Source organism: Acanthisitta chloris, unplaced genomic scaffold, assembly GCF_000695815.1.
Source record: "Acanthisitta chloris isolate BGI_N310 unplaced genomic scaffold, ASM69581v1 scaffold8009, whole genome shotgun sequence".
NCBI classification, from domain to species: Eukaryota; Metazoa; Chordata; class Aves; order Passeriformes; family Acanthisittidae; genus Acanthisitta; species Acanthisitta chloris.
In genome coordinates, this window is record NW_008693029.1 from 1 (window position 1) to 12,351 (window position 12,351).

Consider the following 12,351-nt stretch of genomic DNA (forward strand, 5'->3'; position numbering starts at 1 on the left):
GAGCAGACCATCAAGGACCTGCAGATGCGCCTGGATGAAGCAGAGCAGATTGCTCTCAAGGGGGGCAAGAAGCAGATCCAGAAGCTGGAGGCCAGGGTGAGAAGGCAGGGACAGATCACTGGCTGTGTTCCCCTGGCGCTGCCCCAGGCTCTGTGGGGCACCAGCACTGCCCCATCCCTCTGGGGCCAGGTGGTGCCTTTGGGGGACCATGGGAAAATCCACAAGGCCCTGCAAGTCTGGGTCTGTGCTTGGGGTGGTTTAGCCTCTGTTGTGGCTTCTCTGAGCTGGAAAAGTGACTTAGCCTCAGCTGGAGCTGGTGCTGGTGCCTGGGAGCAGAGTGCTGAGCTGGTCTCTGCCCACCTGCAGGTGCGGGAGCTGGAGGGAGAGCTGGATATGGAGCAGAAGAAGATGGCTGAAGCCCAGAAGGGCATTCGCAAGTATGAGCGGAGGATCAAGGAGCTGAGCTATCAGGTATAGCACAGACCACAGTGCCAGCCCCAGCCCAACAGGACTTGGCACAATTCTCCGTTTGCTCAGCCTCTTGTCTTACCCGATACTCCCCAGCCAAGCCCAGCCCAGCCTGGGATTGTTCTGGGCTCTGTGCAGGGAGTGACACAGGCAGGACAGCCCTGTCACAACATCCACACACTGCTCTGTGTCCTGTTTCCCAGCACCTCCTGAGCTGGGTGATGGGACACAAGGGGAGACCCAGGGGACAGATGCTGTGACACAGGGCTGGGGTAGTGGGGTGGGTTGGTGGCTCTGTGTGTAACACCCTGGCACCACTGGGACGCTCTGATAAAGGTGGGTGGCAGGTGGACTGTGAGCTGGGGGTGCTGCTAACACAGCCAGGGCACTTGCAGGCTGAGGAGGACAGGAAGAACCTGACTCGGATGCAGGACCTGATCGACAAACTGCAGAGCAAGGTCAAGAGCTACAAGCGCCAGTTCGAGGAGGCAGTAAGTGCCCATTGCTGCTCTCTGGGGCAGGGCACGGGGCTGGGATGGCTGCAGGGCTGAGCTGGGGAGCTCACAGCCCTCTGTTCTGCCTATGCCTCATGCACACACCTCTCCCCTTGCCCCTCCCAGGAGCAGCAGGCCAACTCCAACCTGGTGAAGTACCGCAAGGTGCAGCACGAGCTGGACGACGCGGAGGAACGCGCCGACATCGCCGAGACACAGGTCAACAAGCTGCGTGCCCGGACCAGGGACATCATCACCTCCAAGGTGAGCACACCTGGCTGGGGCACAGGGAGCTGCCAGCCCGGGAGCCGGGGCCCTACAGCACGGCCTGCTGTGGCCCTGCTGCCAGGACCTGAAGGCTGGCAGAGTGCTCCCTCTCTCCAGATCTCATCTCTCACCGAAGTCTTTCTGGGTTTTCTTCCCAGCACTAGGAGCCTGAGTGCTCATCCTACCCTGCTCTGCTCCAGATGCTGCTGTAGGTTGGAGGCAAATGGCTGCAACAGTCACTGCCAGCTTTGCACTGTGTGAATAAATGTCGATCTGCCAGGACTGGCTCTGTGGTGTCCGTCCCAGGGTAACAGCCTCTGCTGCTGGGGGCACTGGGGGACATCTTTCACAGCCAGGCAGGAGCAGGAGAGACGTCCAGGTGTTCCCTCCAAGTTCTAAGGCTCTAGCTTGGGATGGGTTTGGAGACAAGAGCCCTTTCCTTAACCCTCTCCACCAAAACACTTCAGCCCTCTCAGCTGCAGGGGAGCAGAGCCAAGAGGTGAGGCAGGGCAGGAGGGCAGAACAGACCCCACCACTACACCTGAGATGGTAACTCCCTAGACTCCAGTCCTGCAGGGCCCAGGGAAGGTTTGGCAAAAGGCACTGCAAAGAAAGACATCACTCATTTCTTTAAAATAGATTTCTTTAATAGTTTCCATTTAATATGTTCATTTGCAATTAGTAAATTGGCATTAATGAGGGCAGCACAAACCTCAGCAATCCATGGGGACAGTGCAGACTTCCAGAGGTATTTGTTAGTGCTAGGGGTCCCATCTTCCCCCCCCTCCAGCACAGCCTGCTGCCATCTCCACAAAGCCAGAGCTCTCCCCAGCACCACATGGGACACCTCCTCCCTCTGCTCTCCATGACCAACACAGAACAAGGAGGGACAGAGCTGTCTGGTCCCTCCCAAACTGATTCTTGATGCATCTGGCATGGACAGATGAGCCCAAAGGAACATGGCCCAAGTTAGGATTTGCCTCTGTAGACCCTCTGTGCCCTGGGACAGAGCCTTTCCCCTGGAGCACAGCTCTATCCTCAGAGGAGCTGCTCTGGGTTTCTTCCCTGTGCCCTTCTCTGCCAACTCAGCCTCCTGCATCAGCCCAAAAGCAAAGCCAAGTGGCCTCCAACAGGTGAGGACCCGAACACGCCTGTGCTCCCAGGCCTGGGATGGTGTGGGGTCAGCTCAGCCCCAACCTGTCTTTAAAACACAGCGAGGGGAGTGAGACTGTGCAGGGTCATAGCAGCAATCAGTGGATGCACCAATTAACTACACTATGGAAAAGGCATCCCTTAACTTAAAAGCTTTTTAATTTGAAGCATTTATTTTAAGTGTACATCTATTACAGTTAAGAAGAAGCAAAGATACACCAAAACACAAATACCCAAGAACAAAAAAAGTACAGATGAGAAAGAAATTAGCTGAGAGGAGGGAGGGGCAGGGTGGGGAGGATCTGGTGAAGAACAGAGTTGCAGCAAGGAGCTAACACTGGGGTAACCTCACCAGAGGGGGATGCAACCCCCAGGGAGGGACATGAGGATCTCCAGGAGCTCCTGCAAGGCTCCAGGGTTATGCACAAGCTCAGCAGCTCTGACCACCCTAAAAGCAAAGTACTGACTGAATGTCCCTAGCAGGACACGGAGGTGTGAGAGAAGAGAGAGGAGAAGGGCAATGCTCAGGGCCAAGTCCTGCCCCTGGGGCTGGAAGCCTCGTTCACTCCTCCAGCCCCAGCACAGGGAGCCTCAGAGAGGGTTCCATTCTGCTGGCAATGACGAGGGACAAAATGCTGCAGCTCTGGGATATCCTCACCCCTCCAGAGCCAGGACAGAGCTGAAGTCATCTCATCAAATAAATTCGAAAATGCAAAAAAAATGCAGATGTGTGTTTCCAAACTGGTTTCTTTTAGCTGTTTTTGCCTTGAATGCAGTGGCTCAGGACTATCTCATTCCTGGGAATCTGACTGTCTTGGAGCAACAGAGTTGGTAAGCACGTGCAGGTCTGGCAGGCAGGACTGCCACAACCCAATTCCTCCTTTCCCAAGATATCCTACAAAGTTTACTTTCAACCAGGAGTGTTTATTCCCAGCATTTAACACATTTTGATTAAAACAGATCCAGGAAAAAGAAAATGGACATCTCCAGTAAATATTGCACTTCAAGATTAATGTGTGTGTTGCTATTTAAAGACTGAAAGCAGAGACTGACATAAGACTTCCAGGCATAGCAGGTTAACATCAAGAGCAAATGGTCCTGAAAAGGAGTTTAAAACCAGATTAGTTACCCAAGAAGGGACAAGCCACAAGTTTAAAAAATTAGTACATTTTAATGCTAGTGCCCTGTGTAAAAAGCCAATCCTGCTGCAATCCCACCACTGCTGAAATGTCTGTTCTCTGCAGCACTGGAAAACACCTCTGGCTGGGAAGGATCTGCAGGAAGGACAGCAGGAGCAGAGGTTCTCTCCTAATGCACAGACAGACTTAGTACCAAATGATCCAAAAGGAGATGGTAAAGAGGTGACTGGAGCTAGAGCTCTCAGGAATTAAGCACACACACACTCACACACACACTCACTCACACTCTAACCAACCCTACCCCAATTCCAAACCCCAGCAGAGGAGTTACACCTGAAGGAGTCCTCGTGGTGGCTCTGCACGTGGCTGGTGTTGGGGTCCTGGTCAGATTGGCTCCTGGGACCTCACATTTGGAGGGCAATTGCTGTGCTTTTTGACCTGCTCATTCTGGCAACCATGAGAGAGCTCAATTGGCACATACAGAGTATGTCAGCAAAACCATCCCTGTCCAGCCACACTGGGCTGGGAGAGAGGAATAAAATAGTAGAGGCTGGTTTTTGCAGGTGGTAATTTTTATCCCAGAACAACTGGAAGATACATCCCTGAATGTGTTGCCCACAGAGCTTGTCCAAGTCTCATCCATCAGAGATCAGAGGTGGGGACCAGGAGGGGGCTGGGGTTTGACAATGCTCCAACGGTTCCAAGCCACACACACACACTACACAGCGTATCCCTGAAAATCCACGGGCTGTAAGGGACCCTCCAAGCGCTGTCCATGGAGCTGGAGCCAAGAGTTACTCCTCAGAAAAGTCTCTGTCAATGTCCATATATGCCTCGTCGATGTAGCTAACTATGGCACAGGGGGATGTCCGGTCTGGACTGAGCAGTATAGATACAGTCTCTTTCCAGTAGGTAAAACTAATACATGAGCTCTGTGGGAAGAGATGAAGAGGATGGTTAGTGTTGTCCAAAGCACCAAACACAGAACAGGAGACACATCCCAAAAGCATTCAGCAGGGACAACTTAAACAGCTTCAGCCTGAGCTCCCCAGGCCCATGGTGTAACACCTGGGATTCACCACTCTGCCCAACCTCCCTGGGTGAATGCTGAACCAACTGCAACTTCTACAACCAGGGGGTTACACCCTCAAATCTACAACCAGCCTCCCACTGTCCAGCTCCAGCCAGGGGCTCCCAGCACCTGTGGCAGTTACAGTGCTGCTAGGACCATCACCCTAGCAAGCAGGGCTGCCTGGGCCAGCACACCCACACAAATCCAAATATTCTCCTTTGCTGTCCAGTCCAAACACAAACTGGGTCAGTGTGGTGCTGCAGGTAAGTCAGTGTTGGCTCTCACCCCTGGGAAGACACAAAGACAACACACCCTTCCTGCCTGCATCCCTCCTGCATCATTCCCACAGAGCCAAAAGGCTGCTCCAGCCACATCATGTTCCCCACAGCCTTTACACACTGGACAGCTGGTTATTCCCACTCACCAGTGGCCCCAGGCACATTGTGCTGTGACACACTGCAACCCCAAAACACAGCAATGGCAGAGCTTTGGTCTCAGCAGCATCTCCCCACTGCATCCAGCAGCAAAGTGCCCCATGAACATGTCAAACCACAGCATGAACACAGTGACACAGCCCAGGGGTGCAGGCCCTGGGTCACCCTGCTGCTCCCCAGGGCCCAGCCCAGCCTGACCCAAGCAGGAAGCTGCTCTGCTAAATGAGGCTGGGGGAACAGGCCTCAAAGTCTGCACTTTTCAGTGCAGCTTCTCCCTCCATCACACTCCTCCTTTCTGGGATCTGAAGCTCCTTATTTTAACTACTTCCAAAAACCTAATGCTGCTCCTCCTCTTCAGGTACCCTGTGTCTGTAGCACACTGCCTGCACTGAAGGGCTTTTCCCTGAGTACATTAAAAATCTGTCAAAGCTGCCACCCAGTCACTGAAAGTCACTGAAGAAACCTGTGCAGCCTCACTTCAGCCTCCTAGGGCATATACAAGGGAGTTGCCTTCTCCTGACACATCATTTCTTCCCCAGTGCCCAGCACAGAGAAGCTCTGGAGCAGAAACCTGCAGGCTGCTTTCCATGGGGCAGCTCTCATGTCTTCTAGCAGCTGCACCTGCACTCTTTGCCACAGCAGGAAGAGAGGGAAGAGTGTGGTTAAGGTGCTAACTAGCCTAGGAGCTGGATTCTGTCCTGCCTCCACATCCCTGGCCATCCTGCCAGCCCTGCCACTCAAACCCACTCAGCACTGGGTGTGCCAGAGCCAACACCTCAGGTGCTGCTGGCAGAGAAACCCAATGCCTGCCTTGTAGTAGTCTGACTGCATAAGAAGGTGAGAAAAGCACTACAGAAGTCACACTGGGCACAGAACTCCCTCCCTCCTTTCCTTTCACAACCTCCCACTTCCAGGCAGGTATTGCTGTGATTGATTCCTGATGCTAAGAGGATACATTTTCTAAGCAGGTGCTGTCTTTATCCTTGTTGAGGTAATGCTGTTGCCAGAATCTCAGGAGGCTGTGGAAGTTGTTCAGGATGAAGCCTGGGTACTTCTCTGAGTACTCCATCTGTTGCAAGGTGCGCAGATAAAAAGGGAGTTTCTCTTTCCTTCGGGCCAGCATCAGGATAACTAAACTTGTGTTCAAACAACTGACATTTTCCAGCAGGTGCTGTCTTTATCCTTGTTGAGGTAATGCTGTTGCCAGAATCTCAGGAGGCTGTGGAAGTTGTTCAGGATGAAGCCTGGGTACTTCTCTGAGTACTCCATCTGTTGCAAGGTGCGCAGATAAAAAGGGAGTTTCTCTTTCCTTCGGGCCAGCATCAGGATAACTAAACTTGTGTTCAAACAACTGACATTTTCCTGCAAGGAAAAATGACACAGCAAAACAAAACCTGTTAGAGATAAGTACACAGAGGAGATGCTCCTACAGCAAGGAAGAAAGGACATGGGGCTGAAGAGAAACCAGGCTCCTCCCTGCTCCCAGCCCCATTCAGCACTGCAGAAGCAGTGAGGGAACAGCAAAGTTCCTGTTAGCTCTTTACCTGTGTAAGTGTCTGTACATGGATAATGTTAATGAGCCGGAAAAGGAAGGACATTCTCATGGACATCTGGGACATGTATGACAGCAGGCGACACTCTGACAGCACTTCTGCCACTGCAGCAAGAGGGAAACACAGTCAGAGTCACAGTGTGTTCAGGGGTTGGAATGGAGCTTAGAGATCATCCAGTCCCAACCCCCTGCCCTGGGCAGGGACACCTCCCACCACAGCAGGTTGCTCAAGGCTTTAGCCAACCTGGCTGTGAACACTGCCAGGGCTGGGGCAGCCACAGCCTCCCTGGGCAACCTGGGACAGTGTCTCACCACCCTCACAGGAAAAATCTTCTAAGATCTAATCTCAATTTCCCTCATTCAATTTTTCCCCATTCCTCCTTGTCCTGTCCCTGCAGCTCCTAACACAGATCCCTCTGCAGCTTCCCTGGAGCCCCTTCAGCTCCTGGCAGGTGCTCTGAGGTCTCCACACAACCTTCTCTTCTCCAGGCTGAACAGCCCCAACTTCAGACACACTGATCCAAGTAATTCACAGTCACAACTGGTGCTCAGATTGTAGCAACAAACCTTCAGGGTGGCATTTCTCTGCCTACACCCCACATTTTCAAAGCCCAGACTTAAAATAACCTTTATCAATACCAAACACTCCTCAGCCCATTTCTTGTCCTTTACCTTTAGCATCAGACTGATTCTCAAACCGGTCCAGGGACAGCGTAATGCAGCGAACCAGCATGTTTGAGTCAACCAAAGAACTGTTGATCTGATTTAAAAATATCTGGAACTGAAAAGAAACCCTTTTTAGTGTTAAATTAAAAAAACCCCAACACATTAACACTCAGCATCATGACCTTTTTGCTACATCTAACAAGAATAAGGAGACATCACCCCTGGTTCTGCCTCACCCAAGCCAACACAGGCACTGACCAAAGGATCCCTACAGCAAGTGCCTTAAACCCACTGTGAAACAGACAAACAGCAGAGTCCTGGCAGCACTCAAATCCCTTTTGAAGCTGTGTCACTCCAATGAGAGTCAGATTTCATGCAGTATTTGTTTTCAGAGAGGGAGACTGGACAGCATGGCTCTAATTCCTTCAGCTCTGTGTTCCCCTACACTGCTTTTGTACAAGCAGAAGTGCCAGGGAGGAATCCAGTGAGGGATTCACACAGAATGAGAACTAAATTGAGTTACAGACCAATAAACAGGAACCACACACGAAGTACAAATGCATTCTCTACAATGTGAGAGTTCATTTACCAGAAAATACCCCAAAATTAAATACAACTTTCTTTTAAATACTTTTATACCTCCATTCTCCAAGGTCTGCCAGACCTAACAGCAACAAAGCAAGAGTCTGAGCCATTCAGAACCTCCCCAACAGCTGATACTACATGCACAAAGTGCACAAGAGCATGAAACCACTTAGCACAGAGCTGCCCATTCCTGATCTGCATGTGCAACTCAAGTTTTATTGGTAATTCCATCAGCCTTAAAATGTGTCTAAGGTCACGGAACATCATAGCCATATCCATGAAGAACTTCCTGCTACAAGCTCCTGTATGAGACTTTTTGGAGCTGTCTCAATGTCCACAACTATCAGCTCAGCACAAACCCCAGTGGCTTCACAGGAAATGTTCTGCCATCCCTGAGCCCTGACCTTAGACCTGCCTGATCATGTAAGAGGGCAATGTCTGCTGACCAGCTCAGCTGACTGAGGACAGCTGGGAGCACACACAAGTGTCTGCAGCAACACACCTGCTTGTGAAGAGACTTGGCACTTCACTCCTGAATGTTTATTGTGCCCCAAGCTCAACAATCACACCAAACCCAAAGGAATCAGATTTAATGCTACATATCTGGCTATAAAAGGGTGTGATGTGACCCACAGGGGACTGCTCTCACAAATATTTACCTTCTCATCTGTGTTGATGTACTTGTTGAACCTCTTGAATGCATCAATATTGAATTTCATCAGCTCTCCCAGAAGGTCAAAGTAACTCTGAAGCACATCGCGTGATTTGCACTCACTATCAACAATGCAGTAGAGAATATGCTGCAGGGGAGGAAAACATGTTATTGCCACTTTAGTTCAAGCCACCAGTACAGCACAGACTGATCTGATCACTCTTTAAGGCATTTATCTGCAGGTTTAGCTGTCAGATAACAGAACCAAAGGCAACAGGATGAGGCTCCTGTTACATGACCTCCCCAGTGATGCAGGCAATATGCAACTGGCCATGCCTGGCTGTCACACGCAGAATTCACAGAAACTTGGCAAAAGTATTCCCAGTCAATGTTTAACACTGCATTTTTACCCACTCTTGAATTCATTACAGAGAAGTCACAGAATCACTGAGGTTGGGGAAAAGACCTCTGAGATCACTGAGTCCAACCAGTGACCTAACACCACAATGTTAAGTAGACTATGGCATGAAGTGTCACCTCCAGTCTGTCCTTAAACACCTTCAGGGATGGTTGACTCCACCACCTCCCTGGGAAGCTCATTCCAGTGTCTAATCACCCTTTCTGTGAAGAAATTCCTCCTAATGTCCAACCTAAACCTCCTCTGGCACAGCCTGAGCTATGTCCTTTCATCCTGTCCCTTGTTACCTGGGAGAAGAGGTCAACCCCCACCCAGCTACAACCTCCTTTCAGGGAGCTGCAGACAGTGATAACTCTTCCTGGAAAGCTATGGAGATGCTAGAGGGAAGCCTGACATGTACTTCCTTACCTCCAGGAGTCCTCTCTTGAGCAGGAACATCTGGTCTGCATAGGAGGTGGTGCCTCGCAGGAAACTCTCAACTGCCCTTGCTTGCCAAAACCTGACACAAAGGAGCAATGAGGTTTAATCTGGGAGCAAGGGGAGTACTTTATTACAGCTGTAATTTAAACCCAATCTCCTAATCTGTGTTGTTCCAATCTGAAGCTGCAGTCAGACCTGCTGATCCTGCAGAAAATCATACTGGATATGAACCCAGTGCAAGCTGTGATGTTCTCCCTCACCTGCACTGCCCCCACAGCACACCAAGGCCAGACCTTGCCTCAGCTCATGATTCTCTGTCCTTCTCAGCTGCCCTAAGATGTATGAGACCAAACCTCCATCCCAGACATCTCAAATAGCAGTCAGAGTGCAAACCAAACCCACCTAAAGGAGGATTCAGCTGGTTCCTTCTTCATGACCTGGAGCAGTCTGGTCAGCAAACCTCTCTTGCCATCACAGACAAGACTCCTGGAGCAGGTGGAGAATGACAGCATGAGTGGAAGGGCAGGGAAGCACTGTACCTTGCACAACACTGGATCCACTCTCTGCTCCAGAGCTTTAGATGATCAAAATCCCAGTATTAAGTATACAGCACAAATACTGTACTAGTTCTACCAGGAGAAGAGTTCTCCTCATTACCTGTCTGCAATACCTGCAACACTGACTTTCCCAGTCAATCCTAAAGGAAAATGATTCATTTTCTCTCCAAATTTTACAGATTTCAATATACCAGTTTCAAAATACCAACTCACAGCTTGCAGGAATTAAGAGATTAGGGAAAAAAACCAAACATTTTTGAGCTTAGGAATGAAACAAACCTTATTTTTTTTGCTCAATAAATGTAAAGGAATTCTACATTCCATTCAGGAGGCAGAGTATGGAAACCTGGATGCTACAAGAGATAACCACCTTCTGCATAGTGTAGTAAAAGCAGAGAGGCTGTACAACTGCAACACAGCTGTACTAACCAGCTTCTTCAGGGGAGTATCCACTCACAAGCTCATGCAGAAGCAATGTCTTCACTCATGGATCAAACAGAACAACATGGAAACCACATGCTAAGGGTGAAAAAGGAACCAAGTTCTTCCCCATTAGACACAGAATTATGGTAATTATTATAATCTAGAAATCCTCTTAGAGAATTCCCCTTTGGAGTGAGGTAAATCTACTCAGTGCACACCAAGTCCTGCTGATACCCTGGGAGTATTCTGAGGACTAAATTCAGCAAAGGGTTTCACCTGGTGAGGTTTGTCCATCAGAATTGGGTATTAAAGAGCTTATTAAATCAAAATAGTCAATCTAACAGATACTCAAATGTAACACCAGAGATTCTCTAAGTGGTTTAACATGTTAATCTAATTTAGGCTATTCTGGTTATTAGCTGCTCCTAAAATACTCTAAGCAGACTTGGATCTGTTCATGCAGCCTGGAAATGGACATTGTGTGCCCAGACTGCTCCTGCATCTCACAACTGGGATTTATGAGCAGCAGCAGTTCATGGATTAGAGGGATCAGAGTTTACTTTCCAGGTCTGTCTGCAATGCCTGTGTGAGAGAGGCCAAACAGGCAGACCTGGCACAACACACTGCAGTCTGGGCCACAAACCAACACCCCATTTTTGGGGGTTTTAAGGTTGCTTACGTTTTTAAAGCACTTTGAGCACAATCACATTTAGATTTGCTAATGACCATCAGTATCACACAAACCTGCACATTTCCTGCTGAAAAAAAATAGCAGACAGAGAGCCCTCAAACAACACAGGTGACATCAAAGCTCCACTGTAAGTGCTTACAAACCACTGGAAGCTGCTGACCTATCCCCTCTCCCCCTTCTCACCTGTCTGTGTTGACAACTGCATCCACTTCAGGGATGTTGGCTTTATGGGAGATTGCACTCAGTTCATTCAGTTCTTGGCTGTTTAAAAGGAGATACTTGTTCCTAAAGGAACAGAGTAAGGAGTGGAGGGAAAAATCAGGATGAGTTCAAGAGGCAAACATGCAGTTTCATGAAAAGTAAAGCCACAGGTCTATGAGGGCTAGGCAATCCCTCTTAACCTTGTTGCTCTTCACAGTGTTCACACTCTGCTCCCTCCCCAGGTCAGCCACCCACACTGACCAGCTTTGAGATGAAGTTCTTTGCTGCCTTGTTCAGGATCTTATGGTTTGTAAATATTTTCTTCTGGATAACACTCATTTTTTTTAAAATCTCAGCAACATTTTGCTGAATTTCAGAAGATTCGAATAGCAAACTTCTTCACAGCTTCCTCCAGGTTTTTCTCTGCCTTACAGTGCCTGTGCTCTTTGTAAGGAATAGTATGTTAAGGGGTTGGAATGGAGCTTAGAGATTATCCAGCCCCAATCCCTGCCCTGGGCAGGGACACCTCCCACCAGAACAGGTTGCTCAAGGCTTTAGCCAACCTGGCTTTGAGCACTGCCAGGGTTGGGGCAGCCACAGCCTCCCTGGGCAACCTGTGCCAGTGTCTCACCACCCTCACAGTGAAAAACTTTCTAGTGTCTAATCTAAATTCACTTTTTCAATTTATCCTCATTACTCAGAGCAATAAATCTCAAGAGAGAAAGCAGAAACTGCAAAAAAAAAATAATTCAGCTCTCCTGGAGTTTTATTCCTTTGAGCAAAACTGGAAATATTTTAAACCATCATCAAATGTAGAGATCAGAAGAAGAATGGCTCTAAAACCCAGGAATGTGCATAGAATTCTTTACCAAATACTGAACTTTTCATGTAAAATAACAAAGCAAATTAAGTGCAGGCCAAGCCTAACAGAGCAGTTCAGGGGTTCCCTTTGCCACACTCCCAATGCCAGTGTGCTCCCTTAGAGTCTTCCCACTTCAAAGTGCTCAGTATGAGACAGCAAAGATTTATCTTCAGGCAACCTCAGGGATCACAGGATGCAGCAATGAGTGTGAGGGTGTGCAAAGATAAACTATTCACCCAAGCACAGCAACTACACACAAGAGAACTCATTAGAGCCAACAGGTGATTGGGAGCATTCC

The 12,351-nt window shown here is 49.3% G+C and overlaps 2 protein-coding genes across 2 annotated transcripts in view; one reads left to right on the forward strand and one right to left on the reverse strand.

Moving 5' to 3' along the window:
• Positions 1 to 3: 3 nt before the first annotated feature.
• LOC103810027 (myosin-7-like) lies at positions 4 to 1,441 on the forward strand (the record flags this gene model as incomplete). The annotated part of the gene is made up of 5 exons (XM_009082907.1): positions 4 to 96; positions 367 to 471; positions 864 to 959; positions 1,089 to 1,226; positions 1,430 to 1,441. Coding segments are annotated over 5 exons (444 nt in total), but the record flags the coding sequence as incomplete, so codon positions are not given.
• Positions 1,442 to 4,076: 2,635 nt separating this feature from the next.
• TRPC4AP (transient receptor potential cation channel, subfamily C, member 4 associated protein) overlaps positions 4,077 to 12,351 on the reverse strand; it is a gene marked incomplete at its 5' end in the record, with an annotated part of 25,796 nt that continues 17,521 nt past the window's right edge. Inside the window, 8 exons of the mRNA XM_009082909.1 lie at positions 4,077 to 4,452; positions 6,183 to 6,388; positions 6,571 to 6,683; positions 7,251 to 7,359; positions 8,489 to 8,629; positions 9,308 to 9,398; positions 9,722 to 9,805; positions 11,174 to 11,275. Of these exons, the coding sequence (XP_009081157.1) occupies positions 4,371 to 4,452; positions 6,183 to 6,388; positions 6,571 to 6,683; positions 7,251 to 7,359; positions 8,489 to 8,629; positions 9,308 to 9,398; positions 9,722 to 9,805; positions 11,174 to 11,275 (928 nt within the window). The remainder of the gene's footprint in view (positions 4,453 to 6,182; positions 6,389 to 6,570; positions 6,684 to 7,250; positions 7,360 to 8,488; positions 8,630 to 9,307; positions 9,399 to 9,721; positions 9,806 to 11,173; positions 11,276 to 12,351) is intronic.